This window comes from Dasypus novemcinctus, chromosome 17, assembly GCF_030445035.2.
Source record: "Dasypus novemcinctus isolate mDasNov1 chromosome 17, mDasNov1.1.hap2, whole genome shotgun sequence".
In the NCBI taxonomy this organism is placed as follows: Eukaryota; Metazoa; Chordata; class Mammalia; order Cingulata; family Dasypodidae; genus Dasypus; species Dasypus novemcinctus.
In genome coordinates this window covers 64532500-64555336 of record NC_080689.1, presented here as the reverse complement: position 1 = coordinate 64555336, position 22837 = coordinate 64532500, and the positions used below count along the sequence as shown (strand labels likewise).

Below are 22837 nucleotides of genomic sequence, written 5' to 3'. Positions count from 1 at the left end.
TATGTTTCAATAGTTTGTTCCTCCTAATTGTCAACAGTACTCCACAATATGGAAACATTTTATAGTTTTGTTTTACAATTGAGTCCAAGATCCACTTGAATTTTTTGTATAAACTGTAAGGTTTAGCTTGAGATTCTTTTTTTTTTTTTTTTTTTTTTGCTGATGGATATCCAATTCCTACAGCACCATTTATTGAAATGGCTCCTTTATAAAATATTAATTGGGTATATTTGTGTTATCTATTTCTGGGTTTTCTATTCTGTTCTATTGATCTACAGGTATTTCCTTCTGCTAGCACCACACCATCTTGATTATGGTCACTTTTTGGTAAACCTTAAGATTGAAAAATGATTCTTCCCACTTTACTCTTCTTTTCTCATATTTGTTTTGGCCTATCTCCTTCCCGTTCCCATATAAACTTTAGAGTAAGCACGTTTGTCTACAAAAAACATTGCTGGGATTTTGATAGGAATTGCATTAACCCCATGAAACAATTTAGGAAGAATCTTTACTATGTTGAGTCTTTCAATCTATGAACATGTTATGCCTCTTCATTTTCTTAGGTCTTTGATTTCAAGCATCAGCATTTTCGTCATACAGATCCTATACATGTTTTGGTACATTCATACCTAAGTATCTAATTTCCTTTGGAGCAACTGTAAATGATATTGCATTTATTATTTTGGTTCCCATTTATACATGGTCAGTATATAGAAAATGCAATTAATTTATCTGTTATGTTGCATCCTATGACCTTACTAAACTCATTTTTTAGTTGTTTTTTGCAGATTCCTTGAAATTTAATCATTTTGTCTGCAAATAGTTGTTTTATTCCAATCTGTATGCTTCATTTCTTTTCCTTTCCTGATTGAAGTGGCTAGAACTTTCAGTATTATGTTGAATAGTAGTGGTGAAAGTACACATCCTTTCCTTGTTCCTGATCTTAGAGACCTAAGTTTTAGAAAAGCAAATCTTTCATCTCCAAGATTTAGGGTCTGCCTGCAGTATAAAGATGCTGGTGAGGTGCTCACCAATGAATTCCAGTTTATGCTAAAATTAACCACTATCTTAATTTAATTGTATTGTGGGAAAAAGAGTTTCACCTGTTCTATTGTAGATGATGCCTTATTGTAGATGTTGCAGTTGTTCCCTATTATTGTAGATAATGTTGCAGTTCTGATAGCAAACAGCTGCTCAGTAGTTTCCAATAAATACAATGTGGAAACTAGGGTCGAGGCTCTCAGTTGCAGAAGCTGTGAGTCCCCTGGTCCCAACTTTATCTCCTCTCTTGTGTCTTTCTGTCCTTTATTTCGTAAAGTTCTGCATTGCCTTCCCTTCGAGCCAACCTATTGCTGAGCTGGTTAACAGCAACTGGTGCCCAACATGGGGCCCCCCAAAAAACTCAGCTACTGGCACCCAACATGGGGCCTGACGGGAAGCACAGCAACTGGTGCCTGAAAAGGGACCCAAAGGGAAGAAGGATCGCCTCAAGAGAAATTGAAGATGGTGTAATGGCGCAGAGCCCCGAGTGGTTTGGAAAACCTTTGAAGTCCTCGAGGGTTTGCTTGTATTTCCCCAGGAGCTGGAAAACGTCCTGTGTGGGTACCAGCTCATCGGATAAAGCCATGCCATGGATGCTGAGATGACGAAAGCTCCTGTGGAACCCAGAACTTCTAGTCATGCAGATGGAGAGATGGACGTTGAAAACTACACAGCTGGGTCTTTTTCCGAAGACTAGAATGGCTTTACATCAAAGTATCTAAACTACAGAACTTGTTTAAGCATGGCATCATAAAGCAAGTATGGCTTGGGGACAGAAAGAGATTAGGAAGGAAATTGAGAGGAAAACTGGAAAAGAAGTGTTGGATTATAAAAGAAAGCAAGAAAATTAACAAAAAGAATGTTAGAGGACAGAAACAGAAAAGGCAGAAGACAGGGCAACTCAAGAGCATATAAAAAGTCAAAATAAAATCAATGAAGAAATTCTAGGTTAGTAGATTTGGAACTGCTTTTCTGTTTGTTCAATGTCAGTGTGTATGTTGTAACTGTTTTTGAGATTGTTCATTTGTCAGTATGTTCTGATACTGCCGGATGGTGATATAATTTGATGATTAAAAAAAAATTCTGAAAGAGTTCTATTCAAATGGTCAAAAATTAAATAAGCCCTTATATTATTATCTAAGTTTAAAATGTTGAGATCTCTATAATTAAAAAAATTTAAGTCTTGAGTAATAGAATTACTCTAAGTCTCTTCATAAAAAATAGTTCATGCTTAATGTTGAAATGAATATTTTTCCTCATAGGATAAAATAAAAGATGAAAAAATTGAGGTGAATATTGAAAAAAGAAAAAATGTTTGTGAGAATGCTAATTGAAATTGAATAAGGAGTCATTTGTCTTAAAATGAATAGTTTTATAAAATCAAATGGAGATATACAGGACAGAACTAGTATGCATATAATAAATTGTAAAAGTATTGTGATAGCATTCAGTGAGGTGATGTGTTTTGTAAAAGTAAAACAAATCTGATGAATACAAAAAGTGCAAAAACTGTGTGACAAGGTCAACAGTGGACTTCTGCAGTTCCTCCAGGCTTTCTGCCCTGGCCTGATGGCAATGAATCTAGCTGCATAGAAGAAACTTGTGGCAGTGACCCTACTAAGAAACATCAGAGAGAATGGTATTTTAAGGGCGTGGAATAGGCAAACAATTGCGACAAGCTGTAAGGTCCCTGAAATGTTTGATTGGGAAAGACAAAACTATACTCTCTGCTGTAATTGACAAAGTACAATGTTTTCTCATGTTAACAGAATGTGTAATATTGTTGGAATACTAAAAATCTTTTATCCCTCACTAAGATATATTAATTAGGAAAGGTCCTTCATGGGAGTAGGAGGACCTCCAGCAGGCTGCTTTAAAAAATAAAAAATAAAAAAAGAGGGAGAAGGTGGATATTGACTTAGCCTGTGAATTGGATGCAGCCCCAGGTCCAGTGAAGATGTTAAGAGCACTATACAAACGGGTGAAAATGAGATCGTTTTTGATCAAGTACTGGCCTGTATAGTCTTGTCGGTTGGGAATATTAAGCCCATGAGAAATTAAAGTCTAGTCCTTAATGTCTGCTAGTTGGAAGTCTCATTGTTTGTTGTTGCAGTTATGGATTATGTATAAAATGCTTGAATACTAATCAGAACTTTAATAATGAAACATATCGTGTACTTAAGTGATCTGATGAACTATAAGTGATATACAAATGTACCTTGTTGAATGTATTGAGAAAAAATTTAATGAGTATCGTTCAAACCTAAAAGTGAAAATATCATGCAGGAAGCTTTGTTTATCAGTGAAATGTCATTTGCGTAGACTTAGCAAAAACAAAAAGGGGGAAATGTGGGAAAAGAGTTTCACCTGTTCTATTGCAGATGTTGCCTGACTGTAGATGTTACAGTTGTTCCCTATTATTGTAGATGATGTTGCAGTTCTGATAGCAAACAGCTGCTCAGTAGTTTCCAATAAATACAATGTGGAAACTAGGGTCGAGGCTCTCAGTTGCAGAAGCTGTGAGTCCCCTGGTCCCAACTTTATCTCCTCTCTTGTGTCTTTCTCTCTGTCCTTTATTTTGTAAAGTTCTGCATTGCCTTCCCTTCAAGCCAACCTATTGCTGAGCTGGTTCGTAGCATACCATCATTTAATAAAATTACTTACATAGTTGGGTCCAAGCCTTCCATTTTTCTGTCCGTTTTCTATTCTTTATTCCTCTTTTGCTGTCTTTTTATTTATTTATTTTTTGTTGTTGAACTAATTTTTAGTATTCCATTTTATCTCCTCTATTGGCTTTTTTTCAATTTTTTCATTTATTGCAATATATCACTCAAACATAAACATACATAAAAAGTGTGTAGTAATAGTTGTGAACTTAAAAACAAACATATATAACATTATACAGGGGTCTCATACTTCACCCTACCACTGATACCTTGCATTATTGTGAAACATTTTTAACTAATGATTAAAGAGCATTCTCAAAATAATACTACTAACCAAAGTATCTTCCATTTGGTGTATTATTCCCCCACGTATTATATCATTTATACGTGAACATACATGAACAATAAGTGTATAGTAAAAGTTGTGAACTTACAAACATGGGTAACATCACACAGAGGTCCCATATATCACCCCTCCACCATCACCTTGCATTATTGTAAGACAGTTGTTACAAATTATGAAATATTGTCAAAATCTTACTAACTATAGTCCTTATATTTGGTGTATTTTCCCCCAACCTATCCTATTATTTTTAAAATACATTTTTATGACAAATTGTAAACTTACAAAACAATCATGCACATGTGTAGAATTCCCACACAACACATTCTCTATCAACACACCACACCAGAATTATGAGATAATCAGATTATTACCAGGTCTGTAGTGTGTTTGGCACACTTTTTCCATACTCTCCCATTATCAACACAGTACATCCTTGGCATAGATGCATGAATATTACATTATTAGTGTTAACCACAGTCCATAGGACACTCCTGTTGTTTTTCCCGTGCTTCTCCACATTCCCACACCCCTGCAACAGTGATGTACATTTGCTCTAGCCAACAAAGGACACTCTTGCATCTGTACCATCAACCACAATTCTCATCCACCTCTGGGTTTACTGTGTTATTCAGTCCCTAGTTTTCTGCCAATTGACATTTAAATCTCTAGACTACCCTTTTCAGCCACATTCCCATTTATAAACCAGCTGTTATTCACTATGTTACCATCACTCTATACATTTTCACACTTTTACAGTTGTTATATACATTAAACAGCTATATACATTAAACATCAGTAGTCCTTCTCAGCCATCCTTTTATCTCCCTTAAGAATCCACCACCTACCATGAGGTCTTGATATTTTTCCTACATTTTCTTCTAGAAGATTTATGATTCTTGCTTTTATATTTAGGTTTTTGTTCCATTTTGAGTTAATTTTTGTATAAGGTGAGATAGGGGTCCTCTTTCCTTCTTTTGGCCATGAATAGCCTGTTCTTCTAGCACCATTTGTTGAATGGAATATTCTGCCTGAGCTGGGTGGATTTGACAGGCTTGTCAAAAATCACTTGACCCCAGATGTGAGTCTGTTTCTGACCCTCACATCAATTCAGTTCCATTGGTCCATGTGTCTGTCTTTATGCCAGTACCATGCGCTTTTCCTTTTTAAGATGTCTCTGGCTATTCAGGACCCCTTACCCTTCCAAATAAATTTGATAATGGTGCTTTCCTTTTATTTAAAAAATGCTGGTGGAATTTTTTATCAGGATTGCGTTGAATCTGCATATCAATTTGAGTAGAACTGACATCTTAATGATACTTAGTCTTCCAATCTGAACATGGACTGTTCTTCCAATTATTTGGATCTTTTAAAAAATTTTTAATGAGGTGTAGTTTTCTGAATACAAGTGCTTTACATCATTGGTTAAGTTTATTCCTAAATATTTGGGTTTTATCTGTCATATTTTATTTTCACCACTCTTTTGACATCTTTACTGATATAATCTTCATTTCTAAACCTTCTTCCAAGCCTTTCTCTCCTATTTTTTTTTAGGCTATAGCACACCCTTTAATATTTCCTGCAAAGCCGGACTCTTGATTAAAAACTCTGTTTCTGTTTATCTGTGAATATGCTAAACTCACCCTCATTTTTGAAACACAATCTTGCTGGATATAAGATTTTTTTTTAATTTTTTTTATTTTTTATTGACTTTGTAATAATATTACATTAAAAATATATATGTGAGGTCCCATTCAACCCCACCCCTCCACCCCCCTCTCCCCCCCCCCCAACAACACTCGTTCCCATCATCATGACACATCCATTGGATGATATAAGATTCTTGATTGGAAGTTTTTCTCTTGTAGTATCGTAAATATATCATACCACTGTTTTCCTGCCTCTATGGTTTCTGATGACAAATCAGCATTTAATCCTATTGAGTATCTCTTATATGTTATGCCTGGCTTTTCTCTTGCTACTCTCAGAATTCTCTGGTTTTAGCACTTGACATTCTGATTAGTATGTGTCTTGGATTTGGTCAATTCGGATTTATTTGGATGGGAGTACTTTGTGCATCTTGGATATAGATAACCATGTCCTTCAATAGGTTGGGACATTTTCTAACAGTCTTTCCTCATATAGTCCCTCTGTCCCTTTTCCATTCTCTTCTCTTCCTGGGACACCCATGACATGTATGTTTGCATGTCTCTTGCTGTCATTTTGTTCCCTGCGACCTTGTTCAATTTTTTCCCATTCTTTTCTATGTTTGCTTTCAGAGGCCATGTCTTCAAGTTCACCAATCCTTTCTTCTGCCTCCTCAAATCTGCTATTAAATGATTCCAATAAATTTCATTTATTGCACCTTTCATTCCTGTAAGGTCTATTTTTCTATGAATGCTTTCAAATTCTTTTTGTGCTCACATCTATGATTAGTTGTCTCAACTCCTTTGTCATCTGGAGGCTTATCTTGTTCCGTTAACAGGGCCATATCTTCCTGTTTCTTGGTGTGGATTTTTAATTTTTTCTTGGTGTCTTGGCATCTAGCTTACTAGATGTATTTATCCTGGGTGAAGTTTCTCTTTAGTTTAGAGCTTTCTTGCCCTTTCATCCTTGCTGGTTGTATAGTAGAAGCCAAGTTTGTAGGTGGTGCTCTAAGTTGTGGAGGCTCAAGCTGCCCTCATTGCCCCAGAGACCAATGAAACTTCTCCCAACTTTCTCCTTTGCCATGGGTAGGGACTGTGTGTAATAATCTAAGTTGTGCAGGCCTAGGCTGCAGTTGTCCAGAAAGACTGATGAAGCTTCAATCCTCTTTTCCCTGCCTGGGTGGGGATAGATCAGCAGGTGTGGGCAGCAATCTATGCCATGCAAGTCCAAAATGACCACACTTGCCCAGGTTGACTTCCAACTATTCAGTCTGTGCAGCCAAATGTACCTGCAGTTACCCAGAGAGGTTAGTGAAGGGTCTATCAGATTCCTCCCTGCTAGGGGTGGGTTGAAACCTAGACTAGGGCTGCAGGCTGACGCGGGTGAAAGAAGCTGGTCCCTACCATCACTGTGATTTTCAGTCAGCCTGGCTTGCCCTCATGTTGGGGGCAGAGAGTTAACATGGCTGCTACCGGCCTCTTTCTGACTTGGACAGATTCAAACTTTAGTTGTTCTTAAGATTATACTTTAGCCAGGCGAATTTACTAATTAGTAGCTAAAATCAGTGGCCAACCTTCTCTTCCTCCTGTTTGGGAAATGGAGCTTCCAACTCCAGCCACAGAATAACTCCCAAGGCAGCTTCTGCCACCAGAGTAGGATGTAGAATGATCACTAGCCTCTGTGGAGTGGCCTGTATTTTCCCAGAGAGGCTGGTGCAGGTCCCTGCAGCTTCCTCCTTGCCAGAAGTGGGGCTGGGACTTAAGCTAGAGCTACAATCCGATCTGAATGGGAAGAAGCCGGTGCCTTCCAACACTGTGATTTTCAGTCCCCCCTGCTCCCCCTTGTGCCAGGGTCGAGTTACGATGGTGACTACTGGCCTCTTTCTGACTTGGACAGGTTCAAACTTTAGCTGTTCTTAGGATTATACTTTAGCCCGCCAAATTTACTAATCAGTAGCTGAAGTTGGTGCCCTATCATCTCTTCCTCCCGTTTTTGGGAAGTGGAGCTTCCAGTTCCAGCCACAGAGTATCTCCTGAGGCAGCTTCGCCGACAGTGGAGGATGGCACTCACCTCTAGGCATGCAGTGCTCTACTTATGAACCATCTCTGCAGATGGGAAGTCTCCTCCTCCCATTCTTTCAAGGATGTTGCAGGATGTTCTTCTGGTTCCGTGGAGCCCCCAAACAGGTGCTTTAGATAGCTCTGGGTGATTCTCAACTGCCCGGTAGCACAGGCTGACTATAGGAGCTCCCTCGCCGACAGTGGAGGATGGCACTCACCTCTAGGCATGCAGTGCTCTACTTATGAACCATCTCTGCAGATGGGAAGTCTCCTCCTTCCATTCTTTCAAGGATGTTGCAGGATGTTCTTCTGGTTCCCTGGAGCCCCCAAACAGGTGCTTTAGATAGCTCTGGGTGATTCTCAACTGCGGTAGCACAGGCTGACTCTAGGAGCTCCCTACTCTGCCGCCATCCTGCTGGTTGTCCTATTGGCTTTTTTTTTTCCTAAGATTTTATTTCTCTTTTCTCCCCCCTCCCCGCCCCCCCCCCCCCCGTTGTCTGCTATGTCGACTTGCTGTGTTCTTCTGTGCCTGCTTGAACCCTCAGTGGCACCGAGAAACGGCATCTTTTTTGTTGCGTCATCTTGCTGCATCAACTCTCTGTGTGTGCGGCGCCACTCCAGGGCAGGCTGCGCTTTTTCCACATGGGGCAGTTCTCCTTGCAGGGCGAACTCCTTGCATGTGGGGCACCCCCACATGGGGGCGCCCCTGCGTGGCACAGCAATCCTTGTGTGCAGCAGCTCTGCACATGGGCTAGTTCACCACACAGGTCAGGAGGGCCTGGGGATCAAACCCTGGACCCTCCCATATGGTAGGCAGACACTCTATCACTGAGCCACATCCACTTCCCTATTGGCTTTTTAACTATAGTAATTCGACTATTTTTAGTGGTAGAGATATTTACCCTTAATTTATTAGTCTACTTTGAATTATTATACTACTTCATGAACAACATAAAAACTTAGAAAAGTTTGAGTCTCTTTTACTCTCTAACACCCTCCCTTTAAATGTTCTATATTTTACTTCCTCATATTGTTGGTCTCCTGCTATACCATTCAGCTAACGTTTAGCATAAGCTAAGTTGCCAAGGATCTTTTTATGTTCATGTTTTATGGAAGTCCTTAAAAAGGACATATACAAGTACATATATACATATATACAAATACATATACACATTTTAAGTATGACATCTACCTCAGAATCCTACAGGTACTGCTGCTTCATACCTGTCCAATCAGAATAAAGTGGTAAGGAGTCAATCATTTAGGACCCTACTCCCCTTTTTCATGGACTCTGCAGTACAAAACAGTTATATTCCTCTTTTCCTTTCTTTTTAAATCATTTAAAAAATGACCTTTAAAAAAAAAACATAGTTTTACCAGAAAGTATGCTTCCCTCAACTCACAGAACTTATTGTAATTTTCAGTTTGTGACCTGTAAACTGAAAAGTTTTGATGACAGACTGGCAAATTCCCACCTCCTAGTTATTACCAGGATTCTGGTATTTTCCAGGCTCTCCTCTAGGTTCAACGTCAAGTTCTTGTCATCACAGTTCCCTTGTAGATTTGTGATAAAGGACACAGGTATTAAAATCTGATTACCCCATGGATATGAATATATACATCTATCTTATTATATTCTTTAAAAAGAATGAGGAAGCAGATGTGGCTTGATAGTGTCCGCCTGCCATATAGGAGGTCCAGGGTTTGGTACCCAGGGCCTCCTGGCCCATGTGGTGATCTGGCCTACACGCAGTGCTGCTGCACACAAGGAGCACTGTGCCACACAGGGGTGCTCTCTGTGTAGGGGTGCCCCCCGCAAAAGGAGTATACCCTGTAAGGAGAGCCACCCTGTGTGAGGAAAACACACCCCACCCAGGAGTGGCGCCGCAGCCACACACATGGAGAGCTGATGCAGCAAGATGATGCAACAAAGGACATAGATTTCCAGTGCTGCCTGATGAGAATGCAAGCGCACACAAAAGAACACATAGTGAACAGACATGAGAGAGCAGAAACGGGGGGGGGGGACGGGGGGAGGGAAACAACAATCTTTTTTAAAAAAAGTTATTTTTTTTTTGTCTGCTTGTGTCCATTTGTTGTGTGTTCTTGTGTGCGCTTGCATTCTTGTCAGGTGGCACAGGAATTTGTTGTATCATCTTGTTTCATCAGCTCTGTGTGCGGTGCCACTCCTGGGCCGGCTGCACTTTTTTGTGCAGGGCGGTTCTCACTGCGTGGTGCACTCCTTGAGTGTGGGGCTCCCGTACACAGGGGACACATGCGTGGCAGCACTGTGTGTGGGCCAGCTCACCACACGGGGCAGGGGGCTCTGGGTTTGAACCCTGAACCTCCTATATGGTAGGCAGACACTTTTACCAGTTGAGCCACATCTGCTTCCCACAAAATGAACTTTAAAGAAAGGTTACCTATATGAGGAGAGAAGCTAGGCTTCTTTGAATATACCGTGTTTTAAAGATTTGAATTCAGAACCATGTAAAACGTTTTATATTACACAAAATTAAATTTTTAAAAAATCTCTAAAAATAAATGAACCTAAATGTGGTGCAGATGGTAGCATTAGTACTAAAATAACTATTCCAAGTGACTTAAAAACCCTGTAATTCAAATGTGTATCACTACTGCAATATACCCTCAAGAGAAAACAAAAGCAAAACTGGAAACAAAACTGTTTTCAATAATCACACTGTTGGTTGTGGTCTTAATATATTTTGACTGTGGAATGTTAATGTGAGATAAAACTAAGCAACTTAGTGATAGTTTATCATGCTGGTGTCATTTGAAAATTGGAATTCCCAGCATGGAAGATCTAGATTTAACAGAGGAGGTAAATAAAAACCATAAAGAACTGCATTTGAACTGGAAGAATCTGTACCATCATGATGCAGTTTATTTTGAAAACATACTTCCAAGTTCTAAACACTGTCAGTGAAAACCCAGTAGCAAGGAACATCCACAAAGTGCCCACTGTTCGATGGAGAAATGCCTGGTTTCATCTGGGGCAGGAAGTTACAAGATAGGCTGGGAATATTTTGACATGTCAGACAGTAAGGAAGCTACAAAAACTAGCAGTGTCATGTTACTGAGGTATGAAATCAAATGAACAAAGGTGGGTCATTTTGAGCATCAGTAAAGCTATCACTGCAAAGTTTTGAAACATCAAATATGTTAAAATTCATGGATTCATATTAACACTAAAAAAAATTTTGATCACAGTTGGAGAATGCCAAAACAATGCAAAGAAAGTAAAAGTATCAAATATGTTTTTTTGAAGCAAACTATACTGAGTAATCAAATAGCAGGGGAGGGCAAGTTCCTCTTTTTCGAAAAGAATTCCAGATTACACATGAAGAAAAAAATATAATTTATTTAACTACCAATTTACAAGATAGACACAAGATAGAACATATTAAAACTACACTACAGGATTGTGATCAACAAAGTCCACTCTAGGAAGCCCTACAGTACTTCTCAAGCTATCTGATAGATTACTTCTTTCCTGATTTCCAATCCATCATAGACTAAAACTTTTGTAAAATACAACCAAATGAAATAAAAAACACAAAATACAAACCCCGATTTTTAAAAATTATATTTAACAGATAAGGAGATATAAAATCACTCTCTGTCAAACTGCAATAGTTCCTAAATATTCTCAATTTCTGTACTTAAATAGTAACAAACTGGTAACATATAGCTTAGTGTACCAGCACTGGATTCAACAACCTTATTTTGAGCAGCACTGCTTTAACAGAATAAATTATCCAGTTTGTTCATCAAATAAATTGAGAGGCAGGGAGGGAGAGAGAACCTACAGATAAAAATAATTTTGAAGATCTATCAGCCAGTTGCAATGTATGAACCTTATTTGCATCCTAATTCAAAGTAAAATGGGACAAAAATCATTTATGAGACAGTTGAAAATCTGAAATGGATTTTGATTTGTGGAAGACTTTAAGGATACTGGTTAGATTAAAAATATGGTCTTTTAGAAATATTTAATGAAACAAGGCTAAAATTATGATAACTGAGATTTACTTAATCACAAAAGAGGAAGAAGTGGCAATTATTCGTCTGAAGTTGATAACTGAGACTAGGTAATTAGTATATGAGGGTAAATTATCTTATTTTTTAAATATGCTTCCTAGTTTCCATAAATACCAAATAGTAAAATAAAGTTTTAAAAACCTGACTCCCATATTTTTTTTCCCCAAAAGAATTCAAAAGAAACAGTTCTAGAAAGGCAAGTTACCACACCATTTTGTGCCAGAAAAAGTAAACTAAAAATGTTTATTATTGTATTCTGCTGACAGAAGTAAACCTTTCTCATAGGGATTGATGTAATAAAACTTTCGAAGAGGTCATGTTGAAAACTTATTCCAAATTCTCTCTCAACTAATAAGCAGAAATTAAGTTGGTGCAAAAGTAATTGCAATTTTGCATTATTGAAATCTGCCATTTGATTTTGACATACATTCTTAAATATGGTTATGCTATACATCATTTTAATGCACAATTTTCACTTTACGTTTTTTTGCTGACTAGTTGTTGTTTATATTTATTTTAGACTACAGAAATGATGTTAGACAAAAAGTGTATTTTAGCGATTTTCTTATTTGAGTTCAAAATGGTTCATAAAAGCAGGAGAGACAACTTGCAACATCAACACATTTGGCTAACAAACTACAGTGCAGTGGTGGATCAAAAAATTTTGCAAAAGAGATGAGAGACTTGAAAATGAAGAGCAAAGTGGCCGGTCATTGGAAGTTGACCATGATCAACCGAGAGTAATCACCCAAGGTGATCCTCTTAAAACTACATGAGAAGTTGCCAAAGAACTCAACGTCAACCATTCTACAGTCGTCCGGCATTTGAAGCAAACTGGAAAGGTCGATAAGTTAGTGCCTTATGAGCTGACCAAAAACTTAAAAAATCGTAGTTTTGAAGTGTTCTTATTCTATGCAGAAACAAACCATTTCTCAATTGGATTGTGACAAAAGATGGATTTTATACGACAACCGGTGACAATCAGCTCAGAGGTTGGACCAAGCAGCAGCTCCAAAGCACTTCCCAAAGCCAAACTTGCACCAAAAAAGGCCATGATCACTGTTTGGTGGTCTGCTACCAGTCTGATCCACTACAGTTTTCTGAATCCCAGTGAAACCATTACATCTAAGAAATATGCTCAGGAAATCAATGAGATGCACCAAAAACTGCAATGCTTGCAGCCAGCATTGGTCAACAGAAAGGGCCTAATCCATGACCAATGCCCAACCACACCTCACATAACCAGTGCTTCCAAACTTGAATAAATTGGGCTACAAAGTTTTGTCTCATCCGCCATATTCACCTGACCTCCACCAACCACTTCTTTAAGCACCTCAACAACTTTTTGCAGGGAAAACGCTTCCACAGCCAGCAGATGCAGAATATGCTTTCAAGACTTTGTAGACTCCTGACGCATGGATTTTTACACTACAGGGATTGACAAACTTATTTCTCATTGGCAAAAACGTGTTGGTCCTAATGGTTCCTATTTTGATTAATAAAGTTTTTGAGCCTAGTTATATTTAAAATTCATGGTCCTAAACCGCAATTCTTTTGCACCAACCTACTATCTCTATACATGACATCCTATGTGTGTGTGGTATGAATTAGGGAGGGAGGTGTTCCAAGGTATTTTGGAAAAGTCGTAATTTAAAATTATATACAAAATGTATATATTTATTTTTAGAAAACCTCACCAATTCTTTTGTATTTGGAGCCCTATGATAAAAGTTCTGAGCTTGAGTTGAAAAAGCAGCAAAGATGAACTTTATGTGTAACTGACATCTGTGACTAGGATGAAAATCACCCCTACCACTTTCACATTTAGCAGTTCCTTTTATTATACAGTCCCAATTTAGAAAACATTTTGATAATTTGAATAAATTTACATGCTTAAGTCCTTAAGGTAATAAACTCCAAAATTAATCCAGACAAGATTAAACAAAATTTTAATTTCTCTCGTTTTAAAAAAGCTTCAGAAGCAGGTCCAGGAAAAGATTCTTCAAAATTAAGATTCTTATTTACCCTGATTATGGGGCCTTCAGTTTGCTGGCATTTCATTCTTTGGTCTTTTAACAGTTCTCTCATTATTACCCCACTCACCATATTTTTTGGCAAGTAATGAGCATTTATTTAGGGGGCTTATGCATGGTTCTTATTCTTGCAGGAGAAGAGACAGCATTTTCAAGCTCATTCATCTGTACCACCGCAAATTAGAGAGATCTTTTATAATGTATGTCTATGTGCAGATGGGAGAGGCATGTGAAGGGCAACAAGAAAGAATGCAACACTTTGCTCAAGAACTAAAGGTACCTAAAGATGATTACACCAAGGAGTGTGGGGTATGTGTGTGACTTTTACAGAAAGCACATCACAAAGAACAGGCCTTCTCAGAAGGGCAGAAGTTATTCATTGGCAGGCATTACATAAAGGTTTATTGATATGGGGGTAATCAAGCAGGCAATATGGTTTTTAATTACAGCAGACTTCTGACACTCTCAAGCCACCCTCCTCTCTACCCTAACTTCCCTTGTCTGGGGCATGTGGTATTTTCTAATTTTGTTCAGGTTGTTGCTAAGTCTTAAATGAATGCAGTAAGGTTGATGAGCAAGAATGAAAAAAAAAAAAACCTTTTTGTTCTGCACTCCACTTCTTGCTGATGTGGGGTAACTTGTGCTGTGATGGGAATAAGCTATTTTAAAAAGTACTTATTTTTAGATTCTCTCCCTTAACCCTCTTTCTGTTATTAACTGGTGTGTCCTCATCTTAGAAGAATTGAGAAACCAGACACTAAAACAATGCAGTCGGCAGGCTTATATCTGAAGCATGGACTACACTAAAAATTTTCAGTGACTGTGTCTAGCACCTACTAACAATCTGATGAATTACTTTTTTATACTCTTACAACTCCTTACCAACATATTAAATAATAACTCAACTAGGTTAAAAAGGAACTCTGGTGGTCCACAAGAAGTAAAGGATGCATTGTAGCTTCAAGCTAACCCTAAATTACTTGCTTGGTGCTAGTTAAATTGGTCCTCGCAGAAACAGGTGGTGCCAAAAGGAGAAAAAGTATCTTCCTGGCCTATCAAGCAAATACTCAAACCAACCTGGGCCAAACATGCTGTAATCTTATTTTATCCAGAAAAACTGAGAGGTTTAAAAACCTTTGACCTGTACATGGATGTGTAAAGCATAGTGAAACACTGTCATGCTATGAATTCAAGTAATACATGGAGAATTCTAAAATACCCCAAGCCACAAGGGTTGTAGAGAAAAATCTTTTCCACAATCAGAGATAAGCAAGTCTTTAATAAATCAACCACAAACACAAGATGGTATTTTAAATATACAGTAGGAACATTTATTTTAACACTTCTAAAAGATATTTATTTCTCCATGCCTGATGATTTGATATAAAAATCAAACCCATCATACTTTCCCCATCAGTCTCTCTACATCAAGGGCAATCAGGAATTTGTACAACATGAATATTTGCTTCTGAAACAAAAGGTACAAATTAAGTCATAACAAAATACACAAATCAACTGGACCCTAAATGAAATTCTAATGAATTCTTTCCCTTTTCCTCCAATCACCTAGAGCTGCTTTCTTCAGGCTCAGTCTGTTCCTTTTCCTTTCTTTGCTTGGCCATGAACTTCTGTTGAAAGCAATTTGCAATATGAAATAATTATCACTGTTTTGCTGTGCATGCACACATATCTAATGTATTTCATTGTACTTACAATTTAAGAAAGTCTGATCCTACAAAATAAAAGATTAGAAACACAGTGCGCCTTTATATTAGTATTTCTTCCTTTCATTCACCAGTCATCCAATACTTGTGATAAAGTTGGCATTATGCTTGGTACTGGGGATTCAGTGGTCAATAAGACAGAAAATGCCCTTTACTGAATGGAACTTACATTCTAATAGGGAAAACAATAAAGGCTAATTTAGAACAAATTAATATAGATGAGATCATCAATAAGTTAATCTATATTTTAATTATGTTTATTTTAAATCTACCAATACATCTATTTAATCTATTAATAAAGAAGGTAATTTAGGGTGGTGTTAAGCATTACTGAGCAAATACAATAAGGTAAGTGACTGAGGTTGACCCTTTATGAGGGGATGGGGGCCGAGGTATGCTACTTTAGCTAGGTCTTTCTCAAGCCTTTCTGGGGAAGTGATATTTGAATTGAGACCTAAAAGATGAGGAAGAAGTAGCCATGCAAGTGGGACTGGGAGGGGACAAAGGGGATCTCATTATGTAGGGCCTTAGACCCGTAAGAAGTCTGGATATTATTCCTAGTGCAATATGAAGTCACAAAGATTTTCAATAGATATGACACAATAAGCTGAGAGCACAGGTAGAATAGCATAATGTTTTAAGGGCTTGGGCCTAGAATAAAACAGAGCTGGGTTCAAATCCTAGCTCTGCCATTATCTGGCTATGTGACCTTGGGTTTAGCTACCTAACCTCTTTAAGCTTGTTTCCTCATATTTAAAATTGGAACAACAAACTCTACTTCATAAAAGTGACGAGAATATTAAACAAGTCTCCAGAATATAACAGTTTAATAAATGTTAAATAAATGCCTGTGCCACAAATTCAATTGTGAGAGCACGCAAAACTACTCTCAAAACTATCAGGAGGAATCAGAACCATTGCTTCAACTGGGGCTACTGATTTTCTAGAGTAGCACTCTGAAAGATAAGTACAAATAATAAATTTTTTGTGTGTGATTAGGTCAGTTTAGGAAATGGGTTAAAGTTAAGCAGGATCCTTTCTGTCTAGACATTTCAGAAATTTTAATATACTAAAATGTACATGACTCTGTAAGAGGGCATCATAACAGTTTCCTCTACTTTGTCAGAAGGGACTTGTGATTTGTAGAACCTACACTAGTAAATACTATTGTTGAAGGAAAAGGAGCAAGCTTCTGCCAAGGTACACTGAGGGAGAAAAACAGGATTTTGGACTTGAATAAACTGGCATAAATATTCCAAAAATCTCTCAAAGAGAAACAATGCTAAGTAATTCAATTATAAGACAATAATGGGAACTGAAGGTTTTAAGAGGAGGTAAGAATAAACAACTATTTACCTCTGTATTTTGCTTATGACGTGTACTCTTGCAGTGATTTGTCATTGCTTTTTCATCTGAGTAGAAGAGGGAACAAATTGGACAAAAGAATCCAGCCTTCGGTACAAGAAAATCTAAATCTAGAGGACAAAGAGAGAGGGAAAAGAGGAAAAGTAACAATAATTTATCTTCAGTCGTGTTATAATAAATTTATCTAAATATGATGAACAATAAAGCCATTAATCATAAAACAAGTCTTTATTTATTTTCAAGGAATTCTTTAGTGTTTCAGAGTCTCCAGTGAATGCTGAATGTCTCTAGTGAACTGGTACACTGCAAGTTAAATAGGTTCCCATGGAAAATCTTTAAATAAAATTCTGGTTATCCTTCAGAATATCAATTCACTGGAAGAGAGTCTGGTAGAGAGTCTTCGAATTAAATCTCTTAGGAAGAGGGGAGAAGAGGGAGAATGATGGGCAACTGTTTGCCTAATGATATACTGACTAAACAATTAAGGTCCTCTTCAGTTCTCCTTAGCAGGCCATGAACAAAGTTTGCTAGCTAGGCTTTTCAGTATGTTCTGCTCAGCCGTTGATATCTTGCCTGGTCAAGTATAACTTCATTCTCAGCAGAGCAGCAAGGAAAACATCAGGAATAAAAGAGAAAACAGGCACCACACTTAAAGAAAGCAATAAAAATAATCCAACCTGGTTAAAAAACACACACAAAAAACTAGTAAGCAGGAGCGCATGTAGCTCAGTGGTTTAGCACCTGTCTCCCATGTACAAGATCCCAGGTTCAATTCCTATACCTCCTAACAAACAAAAACTAATAAGCTAATGCTGATGTGTGAAACTTAATTTCTACTCCACAATAATTAATGTTACTCTATTATTCTTCTAAACAGAACACTTTTTATGGTGTTTACTTTGTATATCATAGGGATAAGGAAAAAATATGAGTCTTGCTTTACCTTCAGGAGTATCAGCTGCATCTGATGTACCTAAAGAAGAGTCCTCTATCTTCTTGCGCTTTCTTTCTGGTTCTGTATCATTTAATCCCGACTCGTCATCAACTAGTCGTACGTTTTCAGGGGGAAAAAAAAGTTACTTAAAATAGATTCACAGACTTATGAAACTAACATTGGATAATCCTCTGTCTTCAAAAATTAAAACATCTCTCTGAAGAAATCTTCCTCGGTTAATCTTACCTGACCTCTCTTTCATACAATATTCTCCAAGATTCTATGATGTAAGGAAAACATGGATAAATATGCTCATCTTTATTAAATGGATTTAGGAGTACAGGGCTAAAGCTAATAGGCTATTTTATTTCTACACTGCTCTATAAAGAATTTAAAGTGTAAAAGAAGTAGTTCAAATTTTATAATTACAGGTCAAAGTTAACCCGTGTACGGAAGGTGTTGGGTTGAGGGTAAAGTGTGGATTAAGGGGCACAGAACACAAGCAGAGAGTAATTCTGACCCCTTGTACTGAAATCCTTAAAACCTGGAAAAGCTAACTAACACCCTTATTAAGACAGAATTACAAGTGTAATTACAAATCCATAAAGCCCAGCCAAGTGAATTACACATAAGAAGCATCCAATGTTAACAGGCTCTGCATAATACGATCTTGGGGGAATATGGAAACTGTTCCAAGCAATACTGATTACTCTCAATAATCAGAAATACTTTGTTGCATAGTACTTGACAGATCCCTTTCACATACCTATCATTTGTGTAGCTTTTATCTTGTATGTGAGAGGCAGGTCAAATCAGTATTATCCCTACTTCCTCACAGATGGGGAAGTGCTCCCTTCTAAACACCAGAGCCACTCTTTACCAGGTCTGTGGGAACATCTAAGAACTTTGAAATCATCAGTTCTTTCCTTACTCCTTGCATCCTACTGGTCCTGAAGATTCTTTAAAAAATAAAAAAAAAAGCCTGTCTTCCTTTTCATGACCTGATAGTTAATATAGCCTCATCTCTCTGCCTCTAGAGTAATCTTCCTCATTCTGCTCCCACTCCAAAGATCCATTTGTCTTATAAAACTGATTACTTAATTTAAACAGATCAAAACAATAAGCAAGTTTAAAACTGCATAGGGGAAGATGAGTTTTTCTTGAGCTAGATGCCTTAGTCAAAGTGGCTATTAGCAAATAAATTGTGAAATAAGCAGTAAACACATTAACCTTCCTATATTACTCAGTTGAAATAAGGCAGGTCTTAGCAAGCTGATCGGTAAAGCTGTCCTACTGAACAGAAATCCTAAAAAAATAATCTCATTAAATCATACTGAGAGCTAATTGTCATATTATTAACCACTAACTCTGGCTTGGTATCAAGGAGTGGTTGGTTATGGAGAATAATAGACAAGGAAAGAGAAGTAACTATTTATCAAGGAGAGGGAGCTTAAGAAAGAGGGCAAGAGCAATCATAACAAATGAAGCAGAAGTTAAATGGGAAGGGAGGAGGGGAAATGGGGCAGACCAGGATGACTAAAAAGTCAAAACCATGTTTGACCATATAAATTCCAGGAAGGTGGTAGAAAACCAAAATGCACCTAGCTGAACGGGAGAGGCTTTGCTCTGGAAAGGAGAAAAGATGGGAGCAAAGGGATCCCCAAGGTTAAGGGCATTTTTTTTAATGGGAAAAACTTGAATATATTTTATGAGAGGAGCCAATATAGATAAACGTTGGCAGAGAGAAAAAATACTCTATTTGCTTGGTAAAAAGAAACAAAAGCAAGGTCATCCAGTGATACAGAATGGGAAAAAGCCTTTTATTACACCTGGTTAGGATTGGGAAAGAAAGGAGACCAATGATAAAGACTGTGGAGCAGCACTGAAGGCACAGTAAGATCAGTCAATAAACTTCTTGAACTGAATCATGAGTGATAGTTTTTCTTCAGAGAAGATAGAATAGAAAAGCAACAGGGCAAGGAGGGTGCTACAAAGAGAATGGTGAAAGTACCAGTATAGTACTGTTCAACTCACTGGTAGTTGGTTTTTTATTTTATATTTCTGAGTCAAACTCACTGAGATCTGGCACTGTGCGCTTTTCTTTTTTCTAAACTTTTTAGCATTTTGCTATGAATAATATAGAGGACACAACAACAAATATTTTTTGAGTGACTAGAATAGTTTCCTTCACTGTACAACTATTCCCTATTTGTTTCAACATCAATTTTATTTAAGTTACTAAGACATCTTGTTTTTTTTTTTTTCCCGGTGGTTGTTTAGCAGCACCCACAAAAGCAAGAGATCTAGCCTACATTTAATAGCCAGTTAACAAATAATTCTACCTGATGCTGCAATATCAAAATAACCTTTCAAATTCTATTATCTGTTTAAAATAAAAAGATAGAAGGCTTTAGGCAGATCTAGTGATTATAAGGCTGCCTTTTTCTCTCCTACCCTATTTTACTCTTTTTATACTTTTCTTCTTAAATGGTAGAACTTGGAACTTCAACCACCTCATGTTGTGTTACTCTCTTCCCCCTTATGTCAATCCTGTATTACCTTCACTAATTTTGAAGGCCTCTTCACCTCTTGCTGGTTCTGATGCAACAGATTTTTCTGATGGTGGTGTTCCCCCAATTCTAACTCTCTTGGTTGGTGTCTTAGCTTTAAAGAGAAAGTCTAATTTACTGCTGCAGTAACAGTATTTAAATGGCTTTCAACTTTGAACAGTGAACAAAAATAGCAAAAATAATTTTGTTACCTTACTTTTTCTCAAACAAAAGGAAAACTAAATGTTTGATACAAAAGAGAATTCTCTTAAGAAATATTCAGAATCAGTCCAAACATTCCCCTTTTCTTTTGACAATTTATCTTGTTTAAGACAACTATTCTTTCCTACCTTCCTTTCCCAAGGTACCTAACATTTTTTCCAATTTGGGCCATAAGCTTGTAGGACCTTTCTACATTTTATCTTAGTTTGGTCGAATCTTTCAAGATTTTCTTCCACGGAAATTATTTTGATCTCTTTCAAGTCCTGAGAGTGGGTTGATCTATTATTCTACCATCAAAATATTAATTAAAAATGGAATGATACCTTTATGAATTTTTCTAAATGCTAAGTCTAAGCAAAAATTGGGAGGCAGTTCTGGTGCAGTCAGTCTTCTGCTTATCCAAAGCTGTGTTTTCCCCATCATAGAAATATACAATACCAATTTCATTCCCATTCTAACCTAGCACTGTAGCTTGCTTTCTGGTTTTGTTGTCTTTTCTTGAGATGTAATAACTTGGGGCAAGCTCTGCTCTGTAAGAGAAATGAATGGAACTTTAACACATTTCTTTGGAAAACAGCACTGGCTACAACTGTGGTTGGTGTCTTATAGCAGCACCCATAAAATTGCTAGTAATGCCACAGAATATTACTTTTCAATTACTTTTAAATGTATTCCCTTCATAAAACAGAAAAACTACCACTGCCAAGTATCTACCTGCTAAGTGTCTTTCGATCATGGTTTTCAGATCTTCTTCCATAACATCCTCATTTACTTGACTCATTTGAGACAAAGCTTCCAGTTCTGTCTTCTTTGTTTCCACAGCTCTCTTCTTTCTATCCCCCTTTTTATCTGTGGGATGATCATTTTTGCTTTGTGCTAACTCAACTTTTAAATAATTTTCTCCATCTTCCTCCTCTCCAACTTCATCAACAGTAACAAAATTAAGCTCTTCTTTAAGGTTGTTAAAATCTGCCAGAGAATCTTCGTCCTCTTCAGTTACTTCATCCAAAGTCACCAAATGCAGATCACTGCTGTCATCCTGTATTTCATCAACAGTAACTAAGGTAGAAGGATCTTCAGGCATCTGAGAAGAAATGAACCCCATGGAGTCCCTCACAGCATCTCCCTCATCTCCTTTAGTATTTAAAGTGGCAAAAGTTATGTCTGTTGACTCATTTAAAGGTAGCTCTTCTACTTCTCCAATTTCATCCACAGTTACCAAGCGTTCCTGTTTGAGAAGATCTTGTTCTTCAGCCACTGACAGAACAGTAACATCTTTAGGTTCACTGTGGGAAACGCAATCATCTTGATCAATTAACTCATCTAATGTAAGAAGTGAATTCGAGTTTTTTACCATTTCTTCCATATTTAGTTCTTCTTCATCAATTACTTCATCCACAGTGACTAGAGCTTGTGCTAGATGTGCAGCTGCATCTTCTTCTTCTCCAATTTCATCCAGTGTTACGAAAGATAATTCTCCTTCAACAACACGAGGGGCAGAACTTTCCCCCTTTTTCTTCTTCAAGTTAAGTTCAGAGGAAGGGGTATTTTTGAGAGCTTCTTTCCTTTTTCCCTTTGGTGGATTCTGCTTTGCTTGAGATGGATTTACTTCTTCTATAACCTCATCCACAGTAACAAATTCATCCAAATTAAATGGAAATAATGGTTCCTGTTGGGAAGTTAAAAAATCACAGTGTTGTGAACAACTATTGACCACTGAGTAGGTTCCAAATAGTGGTAAGTGTGCATGCGGTATCATTTGTGACAATGTCAGTGCAAAGTAGTATCCTAAAGGTTGAAATTAGAGTTATTTTTTAAAAACCCACAAATGAATTACCTATAAGTCATAAACAACTCCAAAAGTAAAATCCTAACAATATTACTCTAACCCACCTTTATTTAATTTTAATAAGATTACGATTATTTTCTAAATGAGGTTATGAGTTCTGAAATACGACGCACAAAAATAATACACCTAAAGCATTTGCCAATTAATGTTATGTAATGAGTTTACTATTTCATATGATAGAAAGTAAGTAGCTAACTGGAAGTATTCCACTGGCCAATTTATACATAAAATACAGAACTGCATGTTTTAAGATATACAATATTAACACAAAATTTTTATTTAGAGAATAATTAATACTGTGACTTAATTGTTAATAGAACTGTTGTATTTGGGGGAAATAAA

The 22837-nt window shown here is 37.3% G+C and overlaps 1 protein-coding gene across 12 annotated transcripts in view; it reads right to left on the bottom strand.

Annotated features, from left to right (window-relative positions):
* Positions 1 to 15111: 15111 nt before the first annotated feature.
* The window catches only part of ZNF638 (zinc finger protein 638), a 156478-nt gene continuing 148752 nt past the window's right edge, over positions 15112 to 22837 (bottom strand). For 4 of the 12 annotated variants that reach the window (XM_004473278.3, XM_071208902.1, XM_071208904.1 and 1 more), the window contains 5 exons: positions 21361 to 22315; positions 20435 to 20539; positions 17885 to 17986; positions 16933 to 17051; positions 15112 to 15480 (listed from right to left, as the gene is read on the bottom strand). In XM_004473278.3, coding sequence (XP_004473335.2) covers positions 15415 to 15480; positions 16933 to 17051; positions 17885 to 17986; positions 20435 to 20539; positions 21361 to 22315 — 1347 coding nt within the window. In that variant the 3' untranslated portion in view covers positions 15112 to 15414. The remainder of the gene's footprint in view (positions 15481 to 16932; positions 17052 to 17884; positions 17987 to 20434; positions 20540 to 21360; positions 22316 to 22837) is intronic. The other 8 variants (XM_004473277.4, XM_071208903.1, XM_071208906.1 and 5 more) reach the window with 3 other exon arrangements.